This window comes from Gobio gobio (genome assembly GCF_949357685.1).
Source record: "Gobio gobio genome assembly, chromosome: 11".
Classification (NCBI taxonomy): domain Eukaryota; kingdom Metazoa; phylum Chordata; class Actinopteri; order Cypriniformes; family Gobionidae; genus Gobio; species Gobio gobio.
The window spans coordinates 41,954,372-41,982,330 of NC_137104.1; the positions used below are offsets into that span (position 1 = coordinate 41,954,372).

The 27,959-nt window shown below is 38.6% G+C and overlaps 2 protein-coding genes across 14 annotated transcripts in view; both read right to left on the reverse strand.

Annotated features, from left to right (window-relative positions):
• ubap2l (ubiquitin associated protein 2-like) overlaps positions 1-8,101 on the reverse strand; it is a 40,902-nt gene extending 32,801 nt beyond the window's left edge. For 7 of the 11 annotated variants that reach the window (XM_079828767.1, XM_079828763.1, XM_079828762.1 and 4 more), the window contains exons 1-4: positions 7,878-8,077; positions 6,154-6,291; positions 2,860-2,937; positions 1,862-1,972 (exon numbers count right to left, since the gene is read on the reverse strand). In XM_079828767.1, the coding sequence (XP_079684893.1) occupies positions 1,862-1,972; positions 2,860-2,937; positions 6,154-6,249 (285 nt within the window). In that variant the 5' untranslated portion in view covers positions 6,250-6,291; positions 7,878-8,077. Of the gene's footprint in view, positions 1-1,861; positions 1,973-2,859; positions 2,938-6,153; positions 6,292-7,877 lie in introns of all 11 variants that reach the window. The other 4 variants (XM_079828768.1, XM_079828765.1, XM_079828761.1 and 1 more) reach the window with 2 other exon arrangements.
• Positions 8,102-9,007: 906 nt separating this feature from the next.
• tuft1b (tuftelin 1b) overlaps positions 9,008-27,959 on the reverse strand; it is a 29,059-nt gene continuing 10,107 nt past the window's right edge. For 2 of the 3 annotated variants that reach the window (XM_079830236.1, XM_079830237.1), the window contains exons 3-11: positions 22,882-23,005; positions 22,737-22,805; positions 22,451-22,540; positions 18,206-18,316; positions 17,898-18,118; positions 17,462-17,567; positions 13,404-13,487; positions 13,227-13,318; positions 9,008-10,823 (exon numbers count right to left, since the gene is read on the reverse strand). In XM_079830236.1, coding sequence (XP_079686362.1) covers positions 10,751-10,823; positions 13,227-13,318; positions 13,404-13,487; positions 17,462-17,567; positions 17,898-18,118; positions 18,206-18,316; positions 22,451-22,540; positions 22,737-22,805; positions 22,882-22,917 — 882 coding nt within the window. In that variant the 5' untranslated portion in view covers positions 22,918-23,005 and the 3' untranslated portion in view covers positions 9,008-10,750. Of the gene's footprint in view, positions 10,824-13,226; positions 13,319-13,403; positions 13,488-17,461; positions 17,568-17,897; positions 18,119-18,205; positions 18,317-22,450; positions 22,541-22,736; positions 22,806-22,881; positions 23,006-25,186; positions 25,239-27,959 lie in introns of all 3 variants that reach the window. The other variant, XM_079830238.1, reaches the window with a different exon arrangement.

The following is a 27,959-nucleotide window of genomic DNA, read 5'->3' on the forward strand; positions in this document are numbered from 1 at the left end:
CAGAGACTAGCTGTAGTAGGTGGAACTGTGGCGCGATTTGCATAAATGTGAAACCAACTCAGACTTAGGTGCGCACTTGCTCAGGAAGTAAAACAACATGCGCATGTTGACGACTTCACTAGTTCAACAAAACATGTAGAGGATGACAATGGTGTTGATTTACCTGGGATACGAGCGAGAGTGAGCGTGCAGTGTAATCATAAATAGTGAGTGCAATATGAGTGGCAAATGAGAAATGAATGGCTCACAATCTGCAGTCTCCTCAATAGAGTCAGTTTGCAAGCAGCAGAAAGCCCCCTTCGTGCAACGCACCTAGTGTCGTTCACTGCTGAGCATAATTGCACCAAATCAATGAAAAAATTTGACCCACATCCTGTTTTCTATCAAGTTTGTGATGCATCATGAACGCAAATGCACCAGGGTTCAATAGAATCAAATGAGTGTGAAACCAGACTAGGCCTGTCGCGATTGGTTGATACAATCGGCTGCGTCGACGCTGTTAATTAGTCGACGTCAATATTTTTAGTCGACTGGGTAAGTTGGGTACGATATGAAATTATATTAGTACCGGTACTTTACTGACAGCACTCTAATGAGAGCAGCATTTCTTAATTTGCGTCGATATGTGACAGCAGGAGTGAGGACGTGTGTGTGAGCTCTGCTTCCACCATTCACTAAACAATGGAAGCAGAACAGTCAAATATATAAATGCAGCTCAGGAAAAAGAAAGCAACAGAAAAGCGGCTTTCACTCAGACAGATCGCAACGCCAGTTTCGCGGATTATTGGCTTTGAATGGTAAAAAAAAGAATGTAAAAATGCACGTCCTGGCGAGTATTCGGGTAAACGCAGTCGGATATGTCTTTAGTGAACGTATACAGAGTTGAATGAGAAATCGGGTGTTACAATGAATTTGGTCTGTGCAGCTCTTAAAGGGCCAGACCTAATACTCTGTGTGAAGCAGGACAGGGCAGGAACATGCCGGCCAAGTGAGCTTATAGGGTTTTTTTAACCCTAAAACAATGATAAAACAATAAATAATAAGTTCTGTCATATTCAATTACTTTTGCAGTTTTTTGCCATGTATCGATTCAGTATCAGTATTGAGGTATTTTCGTCTGGTATTGTATCAAAGTCATAATTTTGGTATCGTGACAACAGTATTCTATATAAAAAGTATTCGCTGATGTTCTCTTTTTTTTTGTTTTGTTAGTTTACAAATTTGTACCTTTTTACATTTTTACTCTTTTGGTTTTACATTTTGTCAAGGGCTTGTTTACATTTATACTTTTTATAGTACATTACTGAATGCTAACGTTGCAAGTTAAATTTAATTTAAATAAAATTGTGATAAATTAGTCGATAGATTAACCGATTAATCTAGAAATTAGTCGATAGATTAATCGATTTTAAAAATAGTCGTTAGTGGCAGCCCTAAAACAGACCGACACTGTGGGTGGCATCTGGAACAAATGCACTTGGATTCGGTCCGTGGCAAACATGCCCAATGTGAAAGCCCCCTAAAAAAGTTATTTAGGTCATCGTGAAAATAAGCTGAAATAAAATGCATGAAAAACTTCAGTTTTAAATATTTCATTGGCAACTAATTGAAACGTTTACGTTGAAGGAAATAACTAAAACTGAAAAAATTATGCTATTAAGCTAATATATTATATATAAAACTAAAGCACAACAAAACTACTAAAACAAGGTAAACAAATAAGATATAAATTAATACAAAATATATTCGTATATAAAAAGAAAACTATAATAACACTAAACAAAACAAAAACGATACTGTGCCATTTTATTTCTCTTACAAACACAAACCTTTCTACCTCTAAACTCAAACCTGAACTCACAGTGTCAGGGCTGCCCTCCAACAGGATGTTGATGGCTCTGTTGACGTCTCCATTGCAGTCATGAAGCGCTATCATGGACTCATCCTGATCCTTTCCTGTGATGTCAACCAGCTGGAAAAGAGACATGGAGCAATAAGAAAAAAAAAAAAAGATATAAGCATAGCATCACAATATTTTGCGTAGGTATATTGTATAGATACATGGACGCAGAGTATAAATCTAAATAGTTTACCCAAAAATTATATTTCTGCGTTCAACAAAAGAAAGAAATTCACACAGCTTTGGAACAACTTGATGGTGAGTAAGTGACAGGATTTTCATTTTTGGGTGAACTAACCCTTTAAGACCTGAATTTCGTCTTGGGATTACAAGTATTGTGGATAATGTTACCCTAAGCTCTGCACTTACGCATGAAATAATTTGAAATCTTTCATTCAGACTGTAATTTCACAAGCAGTTCGAGTAAATCAGTGCTGCATCACTCTCTCTTTCACTCTCAGACACGTGCAGTGAGTGTAAAGGAAGCACCTTCTCGCTCTCTGGGGATTTCTCTACATGGGTGTACGACATATAATGCGCATATACTTAAAAGGCAACAAGAAAACAGAAGTGGCTGAGGGGACTGATGGAAACATTGAGTGAACTATGAAGTGTATGAGCCTTATGTTGCTCTCCAACTCAGAGTGAGACTGAGAGAGAGTATCCGGTAGCAGCTCAAACTTTACTTTGGCACATATGGTCCCCGTCAGAGCTATAAAAGAAAGCAGTGAGGGAAATTGTGTGCGCATTGTGTGTACGTGTCTGAAAATGAAACTGCAGGAACAAGCGCATCAGAAATAGCCCAAGGAAAAACCAATTAGAAGCTACTGTCAAGCCATTTTCCAAATAAAGAATATGGACTTTTTCTGTATTGTACAGACCACACGAAACTGGGATGTGGGTAAAGCAGAACCTGCCATTATTTTCCGGTGAGGCACACTGTTGAGATCCCTACTCACCTGTTTGACCTTCTCCTCAAAGTCTGCATCATTATGGTCCGAGATCATCTGCGCGAGTCGGATCTGCTCAGCGGTGGCCTGAATGAACAAAAAGGAGAAAATAGTTAAGTATGATTGATGATTTAATGACTAGTGCATCTTAAATTTCAAACTAAAAACTGTCAATATACACAATACTACAGAGGCCCTAAAGGGACATGAAGGAAACTTGAGTCAATCAAGTATATGAGCCTTATGTTGCTCTCGGTCTCAGACGGAGGCTGAGAGAGAGTATCCGGTAGCAGCTCAAACTTTACTGTGGCGCACACACTGTCCCTTCAGCACTATAGAGCAGTGATGGGTTTGTGGTGTGCTGCTGTCTGTCCTGAGACAGAGAAAAGACTGACTGCAGACTAATAAATGACAGTAAATGTTGCATCACTCAAAAAAAAAAAAAGACAATGCTTTTGCGTTCTCTTGCAAATGTTTTACGTTCCCTCGTAAAAACATTTACGTTCCACACGCAGTTTCGGGGGTGGGTGGGGGTTAGTAGGGCGCAAAAGCACTGACTTTTTTTCACCACCATGTCCCTTTAGGGGCTCTATTCAATTCCCTTTCATCTCAACACTTTCAGAAACTTCATACCTTCAAAATTAGAATGTATAATTGGTTAGCTAGTACCAATCAGCTGGCATCTTGTATATATTCCAAAATGATCAAGCATAAAACACTTAAGCCTAAAGTAACATTAAAAATGTTTTTTAAAGAAATTGCTGCTGCTGTTCTTGGGCAGGAGAATTTGTATACTCTGGATATTGATTTGGCCATTTTTAACAGATTCCATTTACATGTACATAAATGTGTCCCCGCAAAACAGATATACATCCGATCTTCAAGCCCAGACCACTTCCTGAAGTGGTTTGAGCGATCAGACTTAAATCAGTCTCGAATGCGTTTTGTAGGGCATTTACACCTGGTCTTTTCACGATCGGATAGGTATCCGATCAGAGAAAACGCATAAAGTGAGCAGGTGTAAACAGGCCCTTAATGTCCAACTATTTTTTTTTTTTATGCCAAAGTCAAGGCTTTGAGGTGTGGCATTAGGAGCCATAACTTACCTGATCACTACGTACCATTTTTCACATTTTCATTTTAAAAGGAACACGCCGACTTTTTGGGACTTTAGCTTATTTACCGAATCCCTCCGAGTTAGATAAGTCCATACATACCATTCTCATCTCGGTGCGTGCCATAATTCTCTGACTTTCAGGCGCTGCGTAATATTGCGCCGCTGCACCCATGGTACGGCACAAAGTTCCTTGATTATTATGCAGAAATGAGAGTATAGCTACTAGCCATATCGGCATAGAAAATCGCAACTTTTCATTTTCCGTCGGTCCTAGTACATGATGTAAGTATAGTTACATCACAACATGTAAATAGGAAAATGTTGCCGTTATTTTGTTACTTGTTGAGCAGTAGGCTAGCTGGAGCCATTTACCTCTAGTCTTTGTGCTAAGCTAGGCTAGCAGTGAGTGCGTCAGACAGAGTTAATGCACGCACGGAGATGAGAATGGTATGTAAGAACTTATCTAAAGCCCCGTTTCCACCAAAATTACCCGGAACAATGTGTACCAGGAACCTTTCCCCCAGACCTGCTACTGTCTGCGTTTCCACTGCGGTCTAAAGTACCATGAAGATTAGGCAAATTAGTCCAGAGACGTGGGACTGTGCGCGACTGTTCCTCCCAGTCAGCGGCGGACAGTAATCATTTTTGTGCGATACTGTCTGCAATAACAAGTGGAGGAGATGCAAGCAGCGCTGCTTTTGCTAGTTATGTATTGGTTTACTAAAGATGTAATTAACAAAACGGCGGAAAAGAGATGAGCACTGATACTAAAGCGTATTCTGAAAGCTCGTAAAGCTAGATTTAAAATAAGACAACGCATGTTATTAACAGCTATTACGGACATTGACTGTGCGATTGCTGAGAGAAAGTGCGTCATCGGACAGAGAGCAAGACTGATATTTACTGAACACAGAACGAACCTCGCAAGACTTTTAAAAATGCCGGTTGAAATAAAATGCTGTGTGAGCTCAACCGATCAGCATGTTCAGCACCCAAGTCCCACCCCCGAAAGTTCCTGAACTTTGAAAAAGTACTACCACGCGAGCAGGGCCGTTTGGAGGGGGAAATATTTACCCGGAACTTCATTTAGACCCTGGTTCCTGCGGTCGAAACACACCGAGTACCACCCCAAAGTTCCTGCGGTGGAAACGCGGCTTAATTCTGGGGTGAATATGCTAAAGTCCAAAAAAGTCAGCGTGTTCCTTTAAAGCTATAATTTGTATTAAAGGTCCCGTTTTTCCTGATTTTTTGAAGCTTTGATTGTGTTTACAGTGTGCAATATAACGTGTTCATGTTTCGCGTGTAAAAAAACACAGTATTTTTCACACAAATTACTTATCTGCATACCGCTGTTTTCACTGTCCTAAAAACGGCTCGAAGATTTCCTAATTTATTAAGTCCCTCCTTCAGAAATCCGTAACGAGTTCTGATTGTGCCAGCGGTTCCCGTGTTGTGATTTGACAGCAGTTTAGCGCACGTTGCCCTGGAAAGGTCACGCCTCTTACCATAACGGGGAGATGAACGCGCTCAAACTACAGCCCCTGAAGGCCAAACCAAGGTAATTTGACTCCGGGATGAAAATAACAGCGTCTGGACGACATGGCGACAAACACACTCTACAAACGCAACACTTCCTCTTCTCCACGTGGGAGAGCAACAAGACCACGCCCCCTTTTTTGCATATTCTTGTGGGCGGAGGTTAGTCGTCAAACTGTTCTACTGACGTCATTAAAGGAGGATGTACAGGGATGTAGTCCAAAACGGCCATTCGCTGTAGGCTTTGAAAGGGAACTTCTGTTACATAAAATATCTCGCTTGGCATTGAACTTTGAGCTTTATAATTTTACAGGTATTATTTATGCTTTAACAGCAACATTACACACTAACTAAAGTTAGAAAAATGGGATCACGAAGAACAGGACCTTTAAAGTCCTGTGGCAGTAAATGACAAAGTGAATTAACTCTGTTGCAAGGTTTTTTTTTTATACAACAGCTGAAGGAATGATAGCAAATTTGACATCTTTCTTCTGACTGCTCTAACAATCTCTCAATATTTTCTCCCTCTTTTGGAAAGTGGTCAAATGTGATCAGATATTTTTCTTTTGCTATTGGAGCTAATGGAAATACAAAAATTATATTTGGCACCGTCTCGCGTTCACAGCAATAGAAGTTTACCAGACATTTACCTGGGGCCTTTGCTTGTGCTGTGACTGGCTCTGTGTCTGACCCTGCGTCTGCTCCCAGTTGCCCCGGGGCCGGCTTCCGCCCACTGAAGTCATCATTTACAGTATATACAAATAACAGTATTTACAATGGAATATCGCCTTTAAAAGAGAAACAGATTGAAAATGTTATTAACAGCTCTCTAAAGAAAATCATAATATGGACTAGACAAATCATTTTAACAAAACATGGATGCAAACAAACACGATACACCTTGTGTAGCCATTTTGATTAGCCAAACTGGAAGTAAACATCAACGTCACATGTCCGACGCTCTACTCATAAAACGATGGCACAACTTTACCAGAACACCGATACAAATTCAATTCTGGGAATTTTGTTTTGCGCAATTACACGTGAAAGAAAAAGCAAGCACACACACACACACACACACACACACACACACACACAAAAGAACGATGTTTACAAGTCAAAATTCAACAGGTCAACTATGCATACGCTTCCGGAACTTTAGTTTATCGATATTTTAAAACAACGAAAACCACCACAACGCCAGATTTTTAGACAAAACATCACCAAAAGCAATCCACCTGATGAAAGTTATGCAATATTGCATGTGTGGTTATCCCAAACAGCCCACGGCATAGCAGCTCTGCGCATGAGGAAATGCAGGGCATGTGGTGGCCGAAAGCAACTGCGCACATTAGAAAGCGCACAGAATCAACTAGCGTGACAGAAACACGCGGGACCAGCCGCGGGAAACAGCGTGCCTTAACGGACAAAGCTCAACAAAAACAAGCTTAACGGCCTTTGAACCGGGTGAGGGCGAGGATACACCCGTCGCACTGAGTATGTTGGAGACGTGAAAACAATCACACAGCCCATGGGTAAAGGTGTAGGCACATTGTCAACATCAAAGATATGAAGGATTTCATTTCTAAACCATATAACTTTAGTACATAAAACACCAGACACATACTTTGCTAGATATAACATAGAAAATGCCTAAGAATAGAGGCACTAAAAATACATTTGTTTCCATTTAAAGGAATATAAAATCGCCTTGTGCATAAAATTAAAAAAGTAACGTTACCCAATCAGGCTGTACAATGGGCATCCAACAGGTAACCAACATTACCCGTGGTGCTCTACATTAGATCGACATCCTGGGAATCCTATATTGACTTACCGGTCAAGGTGTTAGCAAATTGTAATATATTAAAGTTAGTTAATAATAATACAAAAATCTTCAGAGACGAAGGGTTATGATTGGTCCAGGCGATGGGCCTTGGAAAAGCAACTCGGTATAAACTCAAACAAGCAGATCCAACGATCCTATATGAACACACACATACACACGGTTTTAATAGTATTAAAATGTTATTGATAAGTAAAGTAATAAAGACAAGCCCTGCATAATGGGTGGCTTCCGCCCTGACCGCGTTTAATAACCTCATGGCCGGTTATCGGGCATCATTATGCTGCCCAAAAAATAAACTTTCCCGGTGGCTAATCAACTATATAGTTTCTCAACTTAAATGAGAGACTGGGCAAATCGTCCGTTAGATTAATCGACACGATAGTAATTTGCGTTTGTTTAAACTGGAAGGCACACGCCCCCCGGGGTGAGGCGGACTCTCGTCGGTTCACATGTGCATTCGACACCGAGGCTTCACCGAGGCCTACAGGCCCCAATTGATAAAAAATGAACAGGCGAGGTACTAACCAAAGACCAGGCTGGATGTCAGAAATGTGGAGATAACACCGACCGAAGGAGGCTTTAATATCGACCTCCTAATCAGACGGAAACAAAACACGAACTCTTTCGCGTCCTAAATCGATTCCCCAATGCCGACAACAAGGCCGAACCGACTCGCGCAGACAATAAGCGAGAGACTCAAAATTTACCTGTTTCTCTTCCACACTGACACCCGGATCACCGCGTCACGTGGTTTTTCACAGCCACTGCGGCTTCACTCTCAGAGCCCAACCACGTGATGACTACGTGCATATATAACAACTTAAACACAATTATATAATATGTCACCCTCTAGTTGATGTTGGCTATCTTATTATGTGTTATGACAAAAACTCACTTGACTCTATATCATAAATGCTTGTAGCCCAATGCCATACATATTCCATGAATAAGTTATAACCTACAATAGACATTGAACCTGATTTATTTATTTAATAAACATTAAATACATTAAATAGACAAATGTTTCAAGAATAGGCTAGATATGGGTTGCAAATTTAGCTGTAGGTCAGTAGGTTAACAGTATTTGTTTGTCTCTATTTAAACATTTTCCCCTGGTTTCACAGACAAGGTTTAAGCCTAGTCTAATATTAAAAAGTATGTTTGAGCTGTTTTAATTGAAAGCAACTTGCACTGTCAGATCTTAAAGTGTGTCAGTGCCATGGTTTTGTCTCAAGATGCACACCAGTGATGTTTTTTTCTTCCGAAGGCACGTTTATTAAAGCTACTTAAATTTCTTAATTTAACTAAGGCCTAATCCTGTCTTAATCTAAGCCCTGTCTGTGAAACCAGGCCATAATGTGTTTAAAACAAGCTACTCCTAACACTAGGTTAAATGTAGATATTGGTTTACTAACCTATCTTCACACAACAAAAGTAGAATTTGACCCATCAAACGGTAGGCTACTGTATTGGAATATGCTATAAAAACTATATTAATCCATGCAATAAAGCATACTGTAGCCTATCATATTTTATTTATCATACAGGCTTTAATTTAAGTTTTTCTATAGTATGTCATGTATTGATTGTCTTTATACAGTCAGTGTATATCAAATGATATTGCATTGAACAAATAAAACTACAGACAGAGTTTTGATCATAAACCTTTGTGTTTATAGTGGCTTGACAGAGTTAACAACTATACCGAGCTTTGTTTATATTTTCAGCTTCCTTTCGTATTTCATTTTTGTTTTAGTGCACCGTAGTTCTCAGTCAGTAGATGTCGCTAGTGGTCCGCGCTGAATGTTTACGAGTTCCAGAAACAGACCGATAATCATCTTTACTGTCTATATAATAATAGGAAGGGTATATGATAAACAACATGGCCAAAAGTAAATGAACAGACACACCTCTAGTTAACGGGCTTCTTCACTAATTTCAGCGAAGATAAATTAACACTACAACATAAAATGGCATTCTTTAATCCACTGGTAGCAATTAGCCTACAATACACTGAATGTTAGCCTACTAAACAAAATGGAGTGATCAAATTGATTTAACAGACACTTTTATACCAGTAACACTGCCTTACACATATTGTAAGCAATCTTAAATACGTTTTATTTATTAGCCCTTAAGATAAATACATGTACCAGCAAAAATACAATACCAGAGAAATGTGCATAGCACTACAATTCCATCTACAGTAAAATTGTTTCACATTTAATAAGAGATGGATGGAAGAGAGTCTAGCACTGAATACAGTAACAGAAAAAGTTCTTCAGAACACAATACATTATATTACAGTTCCCAAAGGGAAAAGACTTTGCAAGGTAGTTAAATTCAGAACTGTATCTCAGCATATAGTATGTACATACACAGATACATTGTAGCTCAGAAATATTTTAGTAAACAATTTAGTTTATATTTGGGATACATTTATATATTTTGGCTTCCTCAGATTACTCAAAATGGCTGTCAGTCACAATATTTATACAATGGCCGCATTATCAGATCGTAACATGATGAAATAGACAGTGGCAGATCATTTGGAAATATTAATTTCACTACTTATAAGATCTACTAGTATTAATGAAGTTGCTTAAGGCAGGGGTTTTCAAACTGGGGTCCTCTAGAAGATTCTAAGGGGTCCCCAGAAAATTTCAGAGAATAAAAAGACGAAGCAAAAATGGATAAAGTCTACCGAACATTCCGTTTCATTTCTAAATGTTTCTCTCCTTTCTTTCCTTATACATACTTTCCAGAATTGTATATGTTTGCTTTGTATCCATCTAGTAAGTTTTTCTCACTATAGTCCCCTTTATCTCGCTCACAGAGAATGTAAGGCAGTATTCTTAACGCAGTATGTAAAAGATACTTATATACATTATTGTGAAAGTTGCTTATACAAATAATTTTTAATGGAAAATGTTCATCCACAGTTTATACAGCCAACATTAAGTATAGCCAATTTAAGTTTGGAAATAATATGTTGTATTCATATAAATGCAGTCCACTTACCATTTATAATGTCACACTTACTATTTATCTAACGATTTAAATGTTGTTGTTTTTTCCATATACATAAAAATATATAGATGGATTTTAGGAAGGTGGTCCCTCATAAAAGGTTCATCATATTTGGGGGTCCTTGGCATCAAGTTTGAAAACCTCCGGCATGAAGATGTAGTGTATGATCAGCAAATCCAATATACATGTGACATTCCAATTAAAGTGAGACAGAACAGTCCTATAGGATTGTATTACTTGTATACAAAAGAAGTGCTACCCATATGTGTTAACTGATGGATGTCGCATAAATGTTGCTTTTTCCACAATGCCTCTCTCACTCAGTCTCTCTTTCTTTCATCAGTAATCTTCATCTTTTCTCATGTTGTTTAAGACTTCATCTCAACCACTTTGATGAATGGCAGTGACTTGTTTCCTGGGCTTATTGGCGTCAGAGGTTTGCTATAATACAAGATGGAAAATACTTTTTTGAATATATACAGTCATTGTCAGAATTGAAGTTAAAAAAAAATGTGGGTGGGGGTGGGAGAATCACATTAGGAAATATATGTTTTTCTCTAATACACACGTTGGCCACAATTATTGGTACCTCTAGAAATTCTTATGAGCAGAATATATTTAAAGTATATTCCCCTTCATATTTAAAATTTCTACCACACCAGGGTGACTAGTGAAATTATCCAGCCATGACTTCTTGTTTCACAGGAGTATAAATATGAGGAAACACAAAGGCCAAATTTCCTTAATCATCCATCACAATGAGTAAAACCAAAGAATATAATTCTGGACCCGTATTCTTAAAGTCCCAGTGAACCGGAAATTGCAACTGATATTTTTTCAGTGCTGTGACGTATTTCCAAGTGAAACGGAATATTGTATAGAGGGCAGGGTTTTACTTCAGCGCTCCTCCTCTCCATCTCTCGCTCATAGCAGACTAATGGTTGGAGGGGAGTGGTTAAGGATATTCAAACCCAAGCCGTCAAACTGCCGTCATCGGAAAGGGCACGCCATTCCAGACCGGAAGTTACTTTTCAGATTTTGATTAAAGATTACCACGGCAAACCATTTTTTCCTGTGTATTAACTTGCACGGATTAATTGTTCACTTTAAGACGTGTAATGTGTGCTAACAAAGTAAATTTGATGGATTTTATGAGGACTTTAAAGGCTCTCACAAATCTCCTAATTTAAACACTTCTACGTTGGAGTCTTAGCTTAAGAGTGATTCAGGACTGATCTGAGAGCAACTCTGAGTGAGCAAAATACTACAACTTTTTTACTAAAACTATTTTAGTGAGGAGGCGGGGCTGACCAGTCTTTTGAAGACTGTGATTGGTTGGTTGTCTAAGAAGCTGCAATATATATTGTTTTTTTGTTTTTTTTTATTTACCCTGTTGTTTATGTTGTACTTAATGTATTTGATAGGAAATGAACAGTGACATATAAGGTTCTGAAATTGCTGTAATTGTGTGATCACTTTGCTTATAGAAGGTTGGGACAGACCCGAATCATCGCTTCTGCATAGTTCCATTTTTCCAGTGGCCAAACATGTAGTGATTACTTCATTTCTGGCGCTATGGCATTTATGGCATCAGAGATGTTAGTGTGTCACACACATGATCCCTGCATGATCTAATGTGAGTGTCACATTTCTTCTCCCTCTTCCAGTCTCGTCCATTTTCTCAGCTGCTAAAGAAACTCTTAAGCCTCTTAAAAGTCCTCGTCCGTACTCCTAACATTTTTGGACCTTAAGACCTCTTTTAAGGGTTAAGATGCTTTTTGAATTACTTTTTTTTTTTACTAGGATTTTTCCTTTAATTTGAAGAGGAAACGCCCACCTTTCTTAGAATTTTCTTAGAATTTTGTCACTAGGAGCTACTCTTCACATTAAGATTTTTCATGAATACAGGTCCTGATGTGCAACAAAAGATTGCTGAGCTTCAAAAATCCCCATTTCCACCATCAGGGATATAATTAGAAAGTTCCAGTCAACGGGAAATGCTACGAATCTGCCTCGAAGAGGACACGTGGGTTTGGTGCACACAGGGATAAAAAGAACAACATGTCCACTGTTAAATATCCCGCTGGATCTTTAATGTTGTGGGCCTATTTTTCTGCCGGAGGTCCTGGACATCTTGTTCAGACACATGGCATCGTGGATTCTATCAAATACCAACAGATAAAAAATCTAAACCTGAAAGCTTCTGCAAAAATTTTTTTTATAGTGGGCCGTGGTTGGTAGCCTGGTCCTACCAGACTCTCGTACATTTCATTTGTACAGAGAGTCTGGCCACTCTCCATTGACAAGCGTTAACTTCCTTGAAGGTGGGTACTCTTGTTGAACTTTAAAACTATTGGATCTGCCATTACCAATCGCTAACGTTTGGTCGTGACGCAAGTCATCTCAAACTAGCGCACGACATCAACGTCATTGTTCTCAGCCGGAGAAACTCCAGCTGATCGGAGAAAACCAGAGAATGAAAATTGAAAGTTTGGATCTTCCATCAGGACAATGATCCAAAACAAACATCAAAATTAACACAAATTAGCATGAAATTAAGGTCTGCCATGACCATTCCAGTCCCCTGACCTGAATCCTATATAAAACTGAAGAGTAGAAGCACCAACATGGACTTTGGAGAGATTCTGTACAGAGGAATGATCTCTGATCTCTTGTCAGGTGTTCTCCAAAATCATCAGGCATTATAGAAGAAGACTCAGAGCGTTTATCTTGGCAAAATAAGGTTACAAAAAGTATCGAATAAAATGGTGCCGTTAATTGTGGCCAATGTGTATTAGAGAAAAACCTTTTTCTTTGCATGCATACATTATAAGAAAGAAATACCTGTAGACAACCTTGGACCCCATGTCTGAGTTATATGGATTAGGCACTTGACTGCCCATATAAAACTCCATCCGGTCATGCATCTCTCTGTTCTGTAGGTCACATTTGATGTTACAGTCACACAGTGAAAGGCAGGGAAAACATAAAGAGATTCTCTGAAACAACACAGACACTGACCTCAGCTTCAAGGAAAGCCACCCTCTCATTGAGGTCGCCGATGAGTCGGTCTCTTTGCTCCATTACGGTTCGTGAATTTTGCACCTGTTATCATGTACAGTATGGACATAGAAATAAATGAATGCAGGCACTAATGCTCAAACAGATTGTAAATGTATTGAAGGATGTAATATTGTTATGATTCCAGCCTGTGCTTCCCTGTCTTGTGAAGACTCTTTGGTTATTTCCTGTTTTGTGCCATGTTTTGTAGTTCTTTGTAGTTTTTCATGTTGATTAGTCTCCCCAGGTGTGTCTTGTTAATTTGTTGAGCTTGTTTGCCCCTGTGTATTTAAACCCTTGTGTTTCCTATGTTCTTTGTCAGGTCTTGTCCTACATGGATGTACGTTTGGTGCGACTCATTCTGTTATCTGTTCCTTGGTTCTCTGATCTCTGTGGTTTCGTTATGTTTATTTTGTTATTAAACTAGTTTGCATTTGGATTCAGCTCTCCCTTTTGGTTTTGAGTTCACCCTACATGACAAATATGTTAATCAGGAGTCATTATTGAAATAAAATTTGCATTATCTACAGACATTAAATGGAGCTGGATTTATGAAGCATAATGGTTTTGCTTTTATTTCAGTGTTCACGGATGAAGCTATTATGTGTAACATGAGATCTAAAGTGCACAGAGGCTGATCGGCAGGGAAATGATGGCATCTTTTATTTATGACTGAGGTTCAGTTTCACTTCTGATCTCTGAGCAAACACTATAAAATAACCTGTTTGTTTATGAATCTTCCTCCTTTTTGATCTTTATAAGCATATTTCTTTAAAAATATCTCTCTCTCTCTCTCTCTCTCTCTCTATATATATATATATACACTTATTTATTTATATATATATATATATATTATTTTTTTTTTTATTTGAGTATCGATACTTTTCGATGCTCACATCAGTATCGATATATCGATACTTCATATCGATACGCCCATCCCTAATTTGTTCTTGATTTGATGGTCGTCCTAGGAGAAGTCACACTGCAGGATTGCGCCTCAAATCTTCTGACACTGCCAGAATTTTGTCCGAGGTAAAATTTGATCGCAACAGTCATTAATCGGTTGTCGGTGCACATGTCAAACTAAGGATCAAAGACTTCAGATTTTAGCCTAGGGTCAGAGAAATCTTTTAGGATTTCAAAATTTGTCTCAGACGGCCAAATCGTGTCCAAAATCGCACAGTGTGCACCCGGCTTTAGAAATCATGGAGGGGTCTGAAATTGTCATCGTAGGTGCATGTCCACTGTGAGAGACATAATCTAAAAAAAAAAAATCCAGAAATCACAATGGAAGATTTTTTAACTATTTATTTGTATGATACAGCTGCAAATAAGTATTTGAACACCTGTCTATCAGCTAGAATTCTGACCCTCAAAGACCTGTTAGTCTGCCTTTAAAATGTCCACCTCCACTCCATTTATTATCCTAAATTAGATGCACCTGTTTGAGGCCGTTAGCTGCATAAAGACACCTGTCCACCCCATACAATCAGTAAGAATCCAACCACTAACATGGCCAAGACCAAAGAGCTGTGCAAAGACACTAGAGACAAAATTGTACACCTCCACAAGGCTGGAAAGGGCTACGGGGAAATTGCCAAGCAGCTTGGTGAAAAAAGGTCCACTGTTGGAGCAATCATTAGAAAATGGAAGAAGCTAAACATGACTGTCAATCTCCCTCGGACTGGGGCTCCATGCAAGATCTCACCTCGTGGGGTCTCAATGATCCTAAGAAAGGTGATAAATGAGCCCAGAACTACACGGGAGGAGCTGGTCAATGACCTGAAAAGAGCTGGGACCACCGTTTCCAAGGTTACTGTTGGTAATACACTAAGACGTCATGGTGTGAAATCATGCATGGCACGGAAGGTTCCCCTGCTTAAACCAGCACATGTCCAAGCCCGTCTTAAGTTTGCCAATGACCATTTGGATGATCCAGAGGAGTCATGGGAGAAAGTCATGTGGTCAGATGAGACCAAAATAGAACTTTTTGGTCATAATTCCACTAAACGTGTTTGGAGGAAGAAGAATGATGAGTACCATCCCAAGAACACCATCCCTACTGTGAAGCATGGGGGTGGTAGCATCATGCTTTGGGGGTGTTTTTCTGCACATGGGACAGGGCGACTGCACTGTAAGGAGACGATGACCGGGGCCATGTATTGCGAGATTTTGGGGAACAACCTCCTTCCCTCAGTTAGAGAATTGAAGATTGGGTCGAGGCTGGGTCTTCCAACATGACAATGACCCAAAGCACACAGCCAGGATAACCAAGGAGTGGCTCTGTAATAAGCATATCAAGGTTCTGGCGTGGCCTAGCCAGTCTCCAGACCTAAACCCAAAAGAGAATCTTTGGAGGGTGCTCAAACTCAGTGTTTCTCAGCGACAGGCCAGAAACCTGACTGATCTAGAGAAGATCTGTGTGGAGGAGTGGGCCAACCTGCAGTGTGTGCAAACCTGGTGAAAAACTACAGGAAACATTTGACCTCTGTATTTGCAAACAAAGGCTACTGTACCAAATATTAACATTGATTTTCTCAGGTGTTCAAATACTTATTTGCAGCTGTATCATACAAATAAATAGTTAAAAAATCCTACATTGTGATTTCTGGATTTTTTTTTTTAGATTATGTCTCTCACAGTGGACATGCACATACAAAGGCAATTTCAGACCCCTCCATGATCTCTAAGTGGGAGAACTTGCAAAATAGCAGGGTTCAAATGCTTATTTTCCTCACCGTAATTTCATATCGTACCCAACTTACCTAGTCGATTAAAAATATTGACCAATTGTTTGTATTACCAATTGATTGTATTGACCAATCGTGACAGGCCTAGTCTGCTTTCACACTCATTTGATTCTATTGAACCCTGGTGCATTTGCGTTCATGATGCATCACAAACTTGATAGAAAACAGGATGTGGGTCAAATATTTTTTTATTGATTTGGTGCAATTATGCGCAGCAGTGAACGACACTAGGTGCGTTGCACGAAGGGGGCTTTCTGCTGCTTGCAAACCGACTCTTTTGAGGAGACCGCAGATTGTGAGCCATTCATTTCTCATTTGCCACTCATATTGCACTCACTATTTATGATTACACTGCAGGCTCACTCTCGCTCGTATCCCAGGTAAATCAACACCATTGTCATCCTCTACGTGTTTTGTTGAACTAGTGAAGTCGTCGAAATGCGCATGTTGTTTTACTTCCTGAGCAAGTGCGCACCCAAATCTGAGTTGTTTTCACATTTTTGCAAATCGCGCCACAGTTCCACCTACTACAGGTAGTCTCTGGTTCGCTACCCTGGTTCGCTCCTGAGTCCGCATGTCAGCTTTCACCAAGGGTGCTGCGCACGTCTTGAAAAATGAAGCCAAAGCGTTTGTATTTATAAAATTAAATTGAATTGAATAATTAATAATAAATAATAAAGTGTTATTATAATTTTTTGAACCCTTTATGGTACAGAATAAATTTCTACTCATTTCCTTGTTATTCAGAAAAAAAAAACAATATATTGCACTATGGGAATTAAAGGTAGCCAATGGTGTGCTGTTTAAGTAAAAATAACATTTGAATGCACTGTCTAAAGATTCTTAAATCTATGTAAATATAGTCTTGAAAATTTTCATAACTCATTGATATATATTTGTTCTTGTTTTAATCATCAATTCACTTAATTTTGTTAAATTTTTCAAGACTACATTTGCATCTGAAGTAAAGATGTTTAGATATTTGTATTGGAAAACAGGACAAAAATACTGAGGAAGATTTTGCAGTGCGTGCAACATTTAATGCCATGAATTTATGAATTTAAGACTTTCTGCTCTGTTGCAAAACATTTTTAAGGCCTTCATTTGTGTTAGGGTGAATTAAGACCAGCATAAACTTTCATTGAATATCCTGTTTCAAAATACATTAAATTACATAAATAAAATGGTAAATCGCAAATGCCATTTAATGATTTGTATCTTTGTGTGATTGGGTGTTTCTCCAAATATCCTGTGCACAGGAATTATTACCTGTTCGATCATGTTTCTGATTTTCCTTTGTTGACTTTTGAGCATGTCATCTAAGTTATGGTTTTTATTCTTCAGAGTTGCCAGCTCCTTCTTCAGTTGTTCAGACCTGCAGTACAGAAAACCTGTATGTTATAAATGTACACACTCACAAATTACACTTTTAGTAACACATACATGTAACAAAGAAAAAATTGCATGCAATGCAGAGGGTGAGTCCACTTTTAATGTACAAGAATGAGTCATCGTAAGTCAAATTCCATGTGAGAGGCGTGACATTGAAGGATGGTTTCTATGGCAGCACAATTCAACTAATAGAGTTTTAATTAGACCAATTTATTGCTTACTAAATTGCAGGTGGAAAATATTTAACATAGCCAAGGAAACAATTAAACATATAAGAGCAATGCATTATGTATAGGAAAAAAATAGGGCTCACCTGTCCTCACTATCCGTTTTCTTTAGCCCACGCAGTTTCTCCAGTTCAGCCTCACTAGCAGCCAATTTTTCTTGTAGTGTGGAATTTTCCAGCTTCAAACTACCCATAAGTTTCTGCATCTCTTCCACCTTTTTGCTCTGTTCCTCTGCCTTGGTTTCTGCCTTTTGCATGCAAGTGTTCTGCTCCTCTAGAAACCGCCGCTGATATTCATTGTTTTCTGCCTAATGTAGGTTTCAAAAAACAAGGTGTTTAGGAAAGGCAAACCACATTTTATCACAGTTGTGTGTTTTTTTTATTATGTTCCTGACCTGTAGTCTCTCTTTCTCCTCCTGGTGTCTCCTCTCCATCTCTTGCAGACGAGTGTACAGATGTTTGGTGACTTCTTTTAAGGCTATACAGTTTTTATCATCCTCCTGGCCCTGTGCAAACAGAAGAAATCATGTTAATATTGCTCCTATATTTAATATATTCAACCTTACAAAAGTACAATGCAATAATATTACAGTAAAATATACCAGGGGAAAAGCATGGTAATATGTATTTTTGGACACTTTATTGTAATTGTAAAACCACAGTATACTTTGTAGTACATTATTTTTTTTAAATACCATCATTTATAAATATGGTGATCAAATAGCACAATAGTATATGATAAAAAGTGTGGCATCATTTGCAGCCGCACTTAGTTTAATATTTTGTATATTCGTTAAGTATATTATTTGTATGCTTAATATATTATTTTAAAACAAGATAATACTAATAAATGTACAAGTCTTGATTTAGTTTTTTGGGGTCTACTGGAATAGGTATCCATGCTTGAACATTATTTTTCAAATATTTGACATTATTGCAGCACCTCTCTTTCCTGTCTGTCAGTAACGCTCTGTTTAGTTCCGGTCTCTAATAACTAGAGTTGGGGTACTTGGACTCGGACTGCAATTATGAATGAACTTTGGCGCACTGGGGTGGACTTGTACTCGTACTTGACACGGACAATAAGAAACAACATAAAATTAAGATAACAAAGACATTAAAGGGTTAGTTCACCCAAAAACATTTATTACTCACCCTCATGCTGTTCAACACCCGTAAGACCTTCGTTCATCTTCCGAACGCAAATTAAGATATTTTTGTTGAAATCCGATGGCTCAGTGAGGCCTGCATAGCCATCAATGACATTTCCTCTCTCAAGATCCATTAATGTACTAAAAACATATTTAAATCAGTTCATGTGAGTACAGTGGTTTAATATTATAAAGCGACAAATATTTTTGGTGCGCCAAAAAACCTAAATAGCAACTTATATAGTGATGGCCGATTTCAATTACACTGCTTTATGAAGCTTCGGAGCGTTATGAATCAGCGTATCGAATCAGCGGTTCGGAGCACCAAAGTCACGTGATTTCAGCAGTTTCGCGGTTTGACACGCGATCCGAATCATGATTCAACACACTGATTCATAACGCTCCGAAGCTTCATGAAGCAGTGTTTTGAAATCGGCCATCACTACATACAAGTCGTTATTTAGTTATTTTGGCGCACCAAAAATATTCTCGTCGCTTTATAATATTAATATTGAACCACTGTACTCACATGAACTGATTTAAATGTTTTTAGTACATTAATGGATCTTGAGAGAGGAAATGTCATTGCTGGCTATGCAGGCTTCACTGAGCCATCGGATTTATCTTATATCTTAATTTGTGTTCCAAAGATGAACAGAGGTCTTACGGGTGTGGAACGGCATGAGGGTAGCCTAGAAATCTAGATGCAACCTAGCGGCAGCAAAACTAATTTGCCGCGAGTGTAGTCTAGCAACTCTCGGTAGACCTGCGAGCTGGAAAAAACAAACTCTGGTCAGGCCAATCACATCTTGTACAGAGTCGGTGGGTGGGCTTAAAATAATGACGGCATATCATGGTTGCGGTGGTTCCGCGTGCTACTCGTAAACAAAGAAGCTGGTGAACGCCAGTCTTTCGAATCGGCTTTGGCCGTGATCCTGGAAGACTTTGAGTTAAGCTTTTCTTTGAGAAAAGAACAAAGAACGGCACTGTTCTTTGAGAAAAGAACAAAGAACGGCACTGAAGTCATTCTTAAGAAAGGAAGATGTGTTCTGAGTTTTGCCGACCGGATACGGCGAAAGTTTAATCCATGAACTAGCTCCACTTCACGTTGCTCTCTGGTTGGTTGTAGCGCTATCCAATAGCTGAGGGAATTTGAAAGACAACCGTTTGTCCCGCTCCTCGGATTGAGCCTTGTCAATGGTGAGTTCCCAGACCCAACATCTTGATGTGGGTCTGGCTTGTCAGGCTAGCATGAGGGTTTTTTTTGGGCGAACTAACCCTTTAATAAAAGTCTCCCAGTCAAACTCAATTAGTTAAGGATGTAGACTCGGCAAGGTGGACTCCGACCCCACACGACAAAAAGCGCAATGTGCTCTGATCAACATGTTTTTGTGAACCTGTTTTGTAAACAGTTATGGACATGTAAAAATTTAAGTCAAAGCTCCAATCTCCTCCCGAAGTTCCCGAAAAATGTCTGTTACTTTGCTTAGAGAAGCAGTCAATCATACCGTCACACCTCCGTTTTTAACTAAAACCAAACTTATTTAAAGAACAAACACTTGAATTTACATCAGCATCATAAAAACTGCCTAAAATGACAGAAACCATCTTTGGAAAAAAATATTTGAAGTGTAATTTGATTGTTAGTTGTCCCATTACATTTCATGGAGAGGACAGCGTTAAGGAGTTATAATGCATCCAGCCACCTGGGGGCGATCAAGATGCTTTAGCTTCACTTTTCAGGACTCATGTGTCACACTTCGGCTGAATCCGAAATCGCGCCCTAAACCCTCAATCACTATTCCCTACTTTAGTCCACTAATACAGTTCACTTAAAGGACTGAAGGAAAACGAGTGAGCGAATTTGGACAGCCGCTCAGTGAACATCGACTGTATACACAAGCAATTTGGGATTGAATGAGTGCACTCAATAATGTCCACTATGGTTTCGGACACTACTACAATTGGCTGCCCCCTCAAATAGTGCCCTATTTAAGGGTATAGGGGGCGATTTCGGATTCAGCCTCGGTTTCTACACAATACTTACACAACTCAACCAGGCCTAACCCCTTTTTTTGTGTATGGAAAGGTACAATTGACGTGGAGAGATTGGGATTGTACAGAGACATATACTGCCATCGAGATAACATCTTTCCTGGGAAGTCCATGGTTATTAGGGCAAGAAAATGGCAGGCCTCATTTTGCACGCTACATGCATTTTGTAGACATTACACCTGCAGTCTAGATCTGTCTCCTATTGAAAATGTATGGCCCATCATGAAAAGGATAATCAGACAACGACCACAGGCGGTTGAACAGCTGTCTTGTATCAGGCAAGATTGGGCAAAAATTCCACTTGCAAAACTGCAGTAATGGGTATCCTCAATTCCCAAACAGCCTTAAAAAGTGTAATTAAAGGGAAAGGTGTTGTGAAACAGTGGTAAACATGCCTCTGTCCCAATTGTTTTGGAGCGTTTTGCAGCCATCAAAATTGGTTTATATTTGCGAAATAAAATTAACATTGGAAATCTTTACTTTGTAGTTTTGTCAGTTAAATAAATGTTAAAGAGAATTAACAAGTCGCAGATTCATTGCAAACTAAAGAAAGATGGAATTGAAAAAAAAGCATAATAGGTCTTCTTTAAATAAAATAAGTAAATATATGTGTGCATGGGAGGTGCTGTGTGGTTATACTTACATAGTATATTTAGGATATTCTTGTAGTATATTATTTACATACGTAAAATATTTATTTCTCTAGCTTGTAGATAAAAATACAACTAACAAAATATGATAATAATAGTATTACTATTATTAAATAAAATAAGGAAAAACTATAGTCTGTGTGCATGGGAGGCGCTGTAGGTGCGTAGTAAAGATGGAATGACAGGTTGTTTACGCAGCGGCCACAAGTTTGGCAATTGCTGCTCCCACAAGCATCACGTCAAGGGTGTGACTTTTCACAGGCAGAAGCAAAAAGTTAATGTGTGTGCGCTCACAAATCTTAGCACTTCACAGCACATCCACATGAAAACAAGAATGAACAAAGATGTGGTAATGGTTTTTCTGTTGGGGGGGGGGGGGGCAAATTATTTATGTATGAACGTCCTTGTATCCTCATTAAAAGGTCTGAACTTTATATGTTACTTTGTGTTCTATTTGTGTCCATTAAAGTTATTATTTGTGAGTTTATACAGGAAAACAGGATTCCCATTTTCAAACAGGAAGGTTATTCATTTTAGTTCGAAAGGTTTTAGGTACTGAAGGATAAATACCCTTTATGGAGGAAAGCAGCTTTTTTTTACGCACAATACGGCATTCAATTCTGTCCAAAACAACTGAAATGTGATACATTGAGTGGACTGAATGTCTCTTTCTACGGGAGTGGCTCTGTTTGTTTGCTTTTGTAAGTAGCCTATATATTCTTGATGTATAGGTGTGTATTTATAATGGCACAAATGAATAATCTTTGTATGACAAATAGTTTACCTGACTTTTCGAGTAAGATCCTTTCACAAACCCATTGGAGCCATTGGCTTTGCTGACAAGCACGTCAACTTTAAAGCCATTGGATGGAACCTAGGGCACAAAACAGATTATTTTACAAAGAGGCAGCTTAGTGAAGAAATTTGAAGAAAACTCCAAAGCATTCCAATGCTGACGGGAAAAATACGAGCACTGCACATTGTAGCAACTGAAGAAATAATCTAATATTGTGTATAATAAACAGATTTTAGGAAATCCATCAGAACCATTAAAGATGTCAATATTGTACCGTATTATTGTTGTTATTGTTTTGTCTGGCTGCCATTTGCTCCCTCAGAGTCTTCAGGCAGTATCTCACCTGAAGACAAACACATAGAGATTATGAACACATACAAATTTGTCAAGGTTAATGAGTGGGCGGTAACAACACTGACCTCTTGCACCTGTGAAACCTCATCATCAGTCAACATCTTGACGTGTTTCTGCTTCTTGTCAACAGCTGATCCTCTGGCCCGTATTGTGTCCGGTGTGAATTATTTAAAACTTCAATTACAATAGCTGGAACAGCAAACAAAGACATCAGCACATTAGTTTTTAAGTTGTCTCTTTGTGCAGAGACCTGGTTTCTAAACCCAGGGAGTCTGACAGGATTCTGAAGGATGTTGTTGAGTAGGTATATAATTGGGTGTTTCTTTGTGTGTGTGTGTGTGTGTGTGTGTGTGTGTGTGTATGTGTGTGTGTGTGTGCGCGCACTTTTGACCCTGTGGACTTTTTTTGTCGTTTCTGAACTAGCAAATGGTAATTTTGTACCACATCTCACATTATAAAGTCCATGGTGGAAATGACGATGGACATTTTTGGAATAAAAGGCTGACATTTTTTTCTTGCTAAGGATAATATCATATCTAGCATGTAATGTATCCTAAAGTCAAACAATTATATTATAATTTGATATTATATTATATATTTTTTGCATAATTAAGCAATAAAAGTACTTTGTTTACTGATTATATTTACCTTGGTTTGTCTTTGCTTTCTTTATACAACCAGATACACAGTGTTGTTCAAAAATGTGGGGTCTGTAAGATTTGTATTGTTTTTTTTAAAGAAGTCTGTTATGCTCACCAAAGCTGCATTTATTTGATCACAAATACAGTACAACAGTAATATTGTGAAATATCACAATTTGAATTTGAATTTTAAAATGCTGAATTTTCAGCATCATTACTCTAGTATTCTAGCCTGACGTCGTCATACTCAATTCTAGTCAGAATATGAGTCTGATACTGTCCCATTGGGCTGTGATTATAGGGGCGTTTTTCAAGCGAACCAAGAAAGAAAATGCCCTCAATTGAATAGACCTACAACCAATCAGAGTGAGGCATAGTTGTCAACAGAACTCAACTGCACGCACTCTGGAAGAAGTAGAAGAAGAAGATGAGTGTAAACGATCTTTGCCGGTGTTGTCATTTTTGAGAGAAATAGTAAAGATGAATGCATATACAAGTTCTCCGTTTAGGATTAGAACAAATTGTGCTCTTTGGTGACGTGCATGATTATGTTACTGTTGATAATCTGTCCATCATCGTTTAAAGCCCGCCCTGACAATTTGATTGGTCCGAACAGCTCTTGTTCGAGCATAGTTGCCCCACAACGGATCAAGTCCAGACCGACCTACCAAATGTTGTGGGCGGGCCTAAGTTCGGCTGGCATCCAGGCTACAAGTCTTCAGTGTCACATGATCATTCAGAAATCATTCTGATATGCTGATTTGGTGCTCAAGAAACATTACAGATTATTGTCAATGTTGAAAATAGTTGTGCTGCTTAATATTTTTGTGGAAAATTTGGTTCTTTTCAGGGGGGTTTTATGAAAGGACATAAGAACAGCATTTATTTAAAAAGTTAATGCATCCTTGATGAATAAAAGAATCAATTTCTTTAAAAAAAAAAACGTACTATAGACTATGGAAATGTTTTAAGATTATTTCAAGCTTATTTTCAAAAAAATATATATTTTTATGGTGGATTTACTTAGTTTAAGTTCAAAGGTCTGTGTCTGGAGACAAGGGTAAAACAATAAAGTCTATACATTAAAGGCATTTGAATTAGCAAAAAATGATGTGGTTTAAGTGTGGTTTAATGGGACCACCATATACCAAAAAAATATATATATTTTTTAAAGTTATCTTCAAGAGTTAAAGGGGTAGTTCACTCCCCCCCCCCCCCCCCCCCCCCCCAAAAAAAAAAAAAAATTCTGTCATCATTTACTCGCCCTCAAGTTGTTCCAAACCTGTATGAATTTCTTTCTTCTGCTGAACACAAAAGAAGATATTTGGAAGAAAATGGGCAAAGAAACAGTTAATGGTTAATGACTTCCATAGTATTCCATAGTTTTTTTGAAAAAAAAAAAAATTTTTTTGAAGAATGTCAGTAACCAAATAGTTGATGGGACCCCGTTGACTTCCATAGTATGGAAAAAAGTCAATGGGGTCCCTCCCATCAACTATTTGGTTACTGACATTCTTCAAAATATCTTTTTTTTTTCAGCAGAAGAAAAACATTAATACAGATTTGGAACTTGAGTAAATAGACAAAATGTAAATTTTTGGGGTGAAATGTCTCTTTAATATCTCTTTATAGGGATAAAAAGTGCCCTTATACTTGAAACAGCACATAATTACACGTGACTGTTTACATATATTATTATTTATCTTTATCTGACGGGAAATGTGTGTACCTTTATGATTTTCTATGAGGTCTTGACAATCAAATTCCTGATGTAGTGCAATCTTTCAAAGTGGACCAAAAGAGAGACAAGAATTACATCCAAGAACATAAGGTGTGAAGGACAGAAAATGAGAGAAAATTAGACTAGGAGGGAGACAAGTTTCCAGTAGACACTGAAACAAACTGGCAATTGGATACAAAAAAAGCCCTATTATAATTATGTGATCTCCACAGCAAACAGTCCCGTGTAATTAGCATAATGGGAACATATGTATACCTTTACTCCTATGACAGGTCAAATCCTTCTTTAAGGATTTGTGTCTAATTGCCAGTTTGAAGCTCAAAAAAAAAGAACAGAGGAAAAAAACTATTACATTACATAATTCAGTAGTTAATCCAGAGATATAAAGATGATGTAATGCTTTCCATGATAAATCACTTTCTGATATCCTAGCTTAATATGTAGAGACAAGTATAAGTACACTTAAGTAGGTGTATTTCCCTGAAAAAGTGTAAACACCATGACTCTGTGATGCAATTAAAAATGTTGACGCATCTGAGCATCCAAACCAGCTCGACACTGCGACAATTGCTCAACCAATGATGTTAGTTTTGGAGTGGGACTATCGGTCCATATAACCAGTGAGTGTTTGGGAAACCTATTTGAACAGTCATTATTTTTTGCAATTCTTAGTTGGGTTGGCTTGCTCATTTGAGGCTTATGAGACACTTAATATTCAGAAATATTATTGATTTGATTGACACTATCAGACGAGAACAAAACTTGAGCTGAATTGAGCTGGATGACACCAGTTTTCTGCAGAGCTGCTTTATTATGATTTGAGATGTTTTGATTTTGCTTCATAAATGATGAATTTTGCACCATTGATACTGTTGTTGAACTGAATTGAATCAACATTGAACTGACTCAAGCTGAATAATTACACTATTGTTTTGTGTAGCGCTGCTTATAGCTGAACTGAACTACACAATATTGCCAAAAGTTTTGGAGCGCCTACATGCATATGAACTTTAATGACATCCCATTCTCAATCCTTAGGGTTTAATATGAGTTGGCCCACCCTTTGCAGTTATAACAGCTTCAACTCTTCTGGGAAGGCTTTCCACAAGGTTTAGGAGTGTGTTTATGGGAATTTTTGACCATTCTTCTAGAAGCGCATTTGTGAGGTTAGGCACTGATGTTGGACGAGAAGGCCTGGCTCGAAGTCTACGCTCTAATTCATCCCAAAGGTTTTCTATCGGGTTGAGGTCAGGACTCTGTGCAGTCCATCCATGTCTTTATGGACCTTGCTTTTTGCACTGGTGCGCAGTCATGTTGGAACAGGAAGGGGCAATCCCTAAACTGTTCCAACAAAGTTGGGAGCATGAAATTGTCCAAAATGTCTAGGTTTGTTGAAGTATTAAAAGTTCCTTTCACCGGAACAAAGGGGCCAAGCCCAACCCCTGAAAAACAACCCCACAATATAATACCCCCTCCACCAAACTTTACACTAGGCACAATGCAGTCAGGCAAGTACCGTTCTCCTGGCAACCGCCAAAGCCAGACTCATCCATCGGATTGCCAGACAGAGAAGCGTGATTCATCACTCCTTTACACCATTGCATCCAATGCTTTGCATTGCACTTGGTGATGTAAGGCTTGGATGCAGCTGCTCGACCATGGAAACCCATTCCATGAAGCTCTCTACACACTGTTCTTGAGCTAATCTGAATGTCACACGAAGTTTGGAGGTCTGTAGCAATTGATTCTGCAGAAAGTTGGCGACTCCTGCACACTGTGTGCCTCAGCATGCGCTGACCCAGCTCTGTGATTTTATGAGGCCTACCACTTTGTGGCTGAGTTTCTGTTGTTCCCTATTGCTTCCACTTTGTTATAATACCACTAACAGTTGACCGTGGAATATTTAGAAGTAAGGAAATTTCACGAATGAACTTATTGCACAGGTGGCAACCTATCACGGTACCCTGCTTGTATATTAGATTAGGTTTGCATCACATTATTTTCACATTATTTTCTTGTTTATCACTGTGAAGGTGATTTGCATTGTATACAGCACTATATAAATATAGGTGACTTGACAAATCAAACTATCATTTCCCTTTTCAAAAAGACAAAACCGATTTATAAATCATGACAAACCATTTACAGTCGCAAACAAAGATCTATTAATGTATTCAAACTGTGGTTTACAATAAATCAACTTGTTCCTGCAGACAACCGAGTAACATCCGTACCATACAGCAGAGAGGAAGTGATTACATCTAACCGAGACACCAACATGTCCATGCAGGAGAACAGGAGGAGAAAAGGGTTTGATCCTCTGGGATGTGACCACAGACAGCAGAAAGAGTGAGATCATTCACATAGACTGCTGATTCACTCCACTGCCAGTTACACCAGATACCAGTGAAGGGCGCTGGCACGATGGAGAGCGTCTGTGTAAACATGCGGGGAGCCTTCTATGGAAGTGAATTATAAGAGGTGTAGGTGGCTTAACCAGGTTAGTATGAGCTTCCTCTGTGTTTAATGGTCCAAGAGTTAAGAACACAGTTTGCGCCATGCTTATGCTAGTGTGTCACTGCCGTGTGTGAAATACCACAAATGTTAAAAACACAATATGAATTTAATAACACACTACAGGACAAAGTAAATTATCTGCTGGTCAGGTTAAGCCATAACTGATAGAACTAGCTAAACTAGCTAGCTAGTTTATTTTTTAATGAAATGCTGTTAGGTTGTGATACTGAGGTTGCAAAGGGGC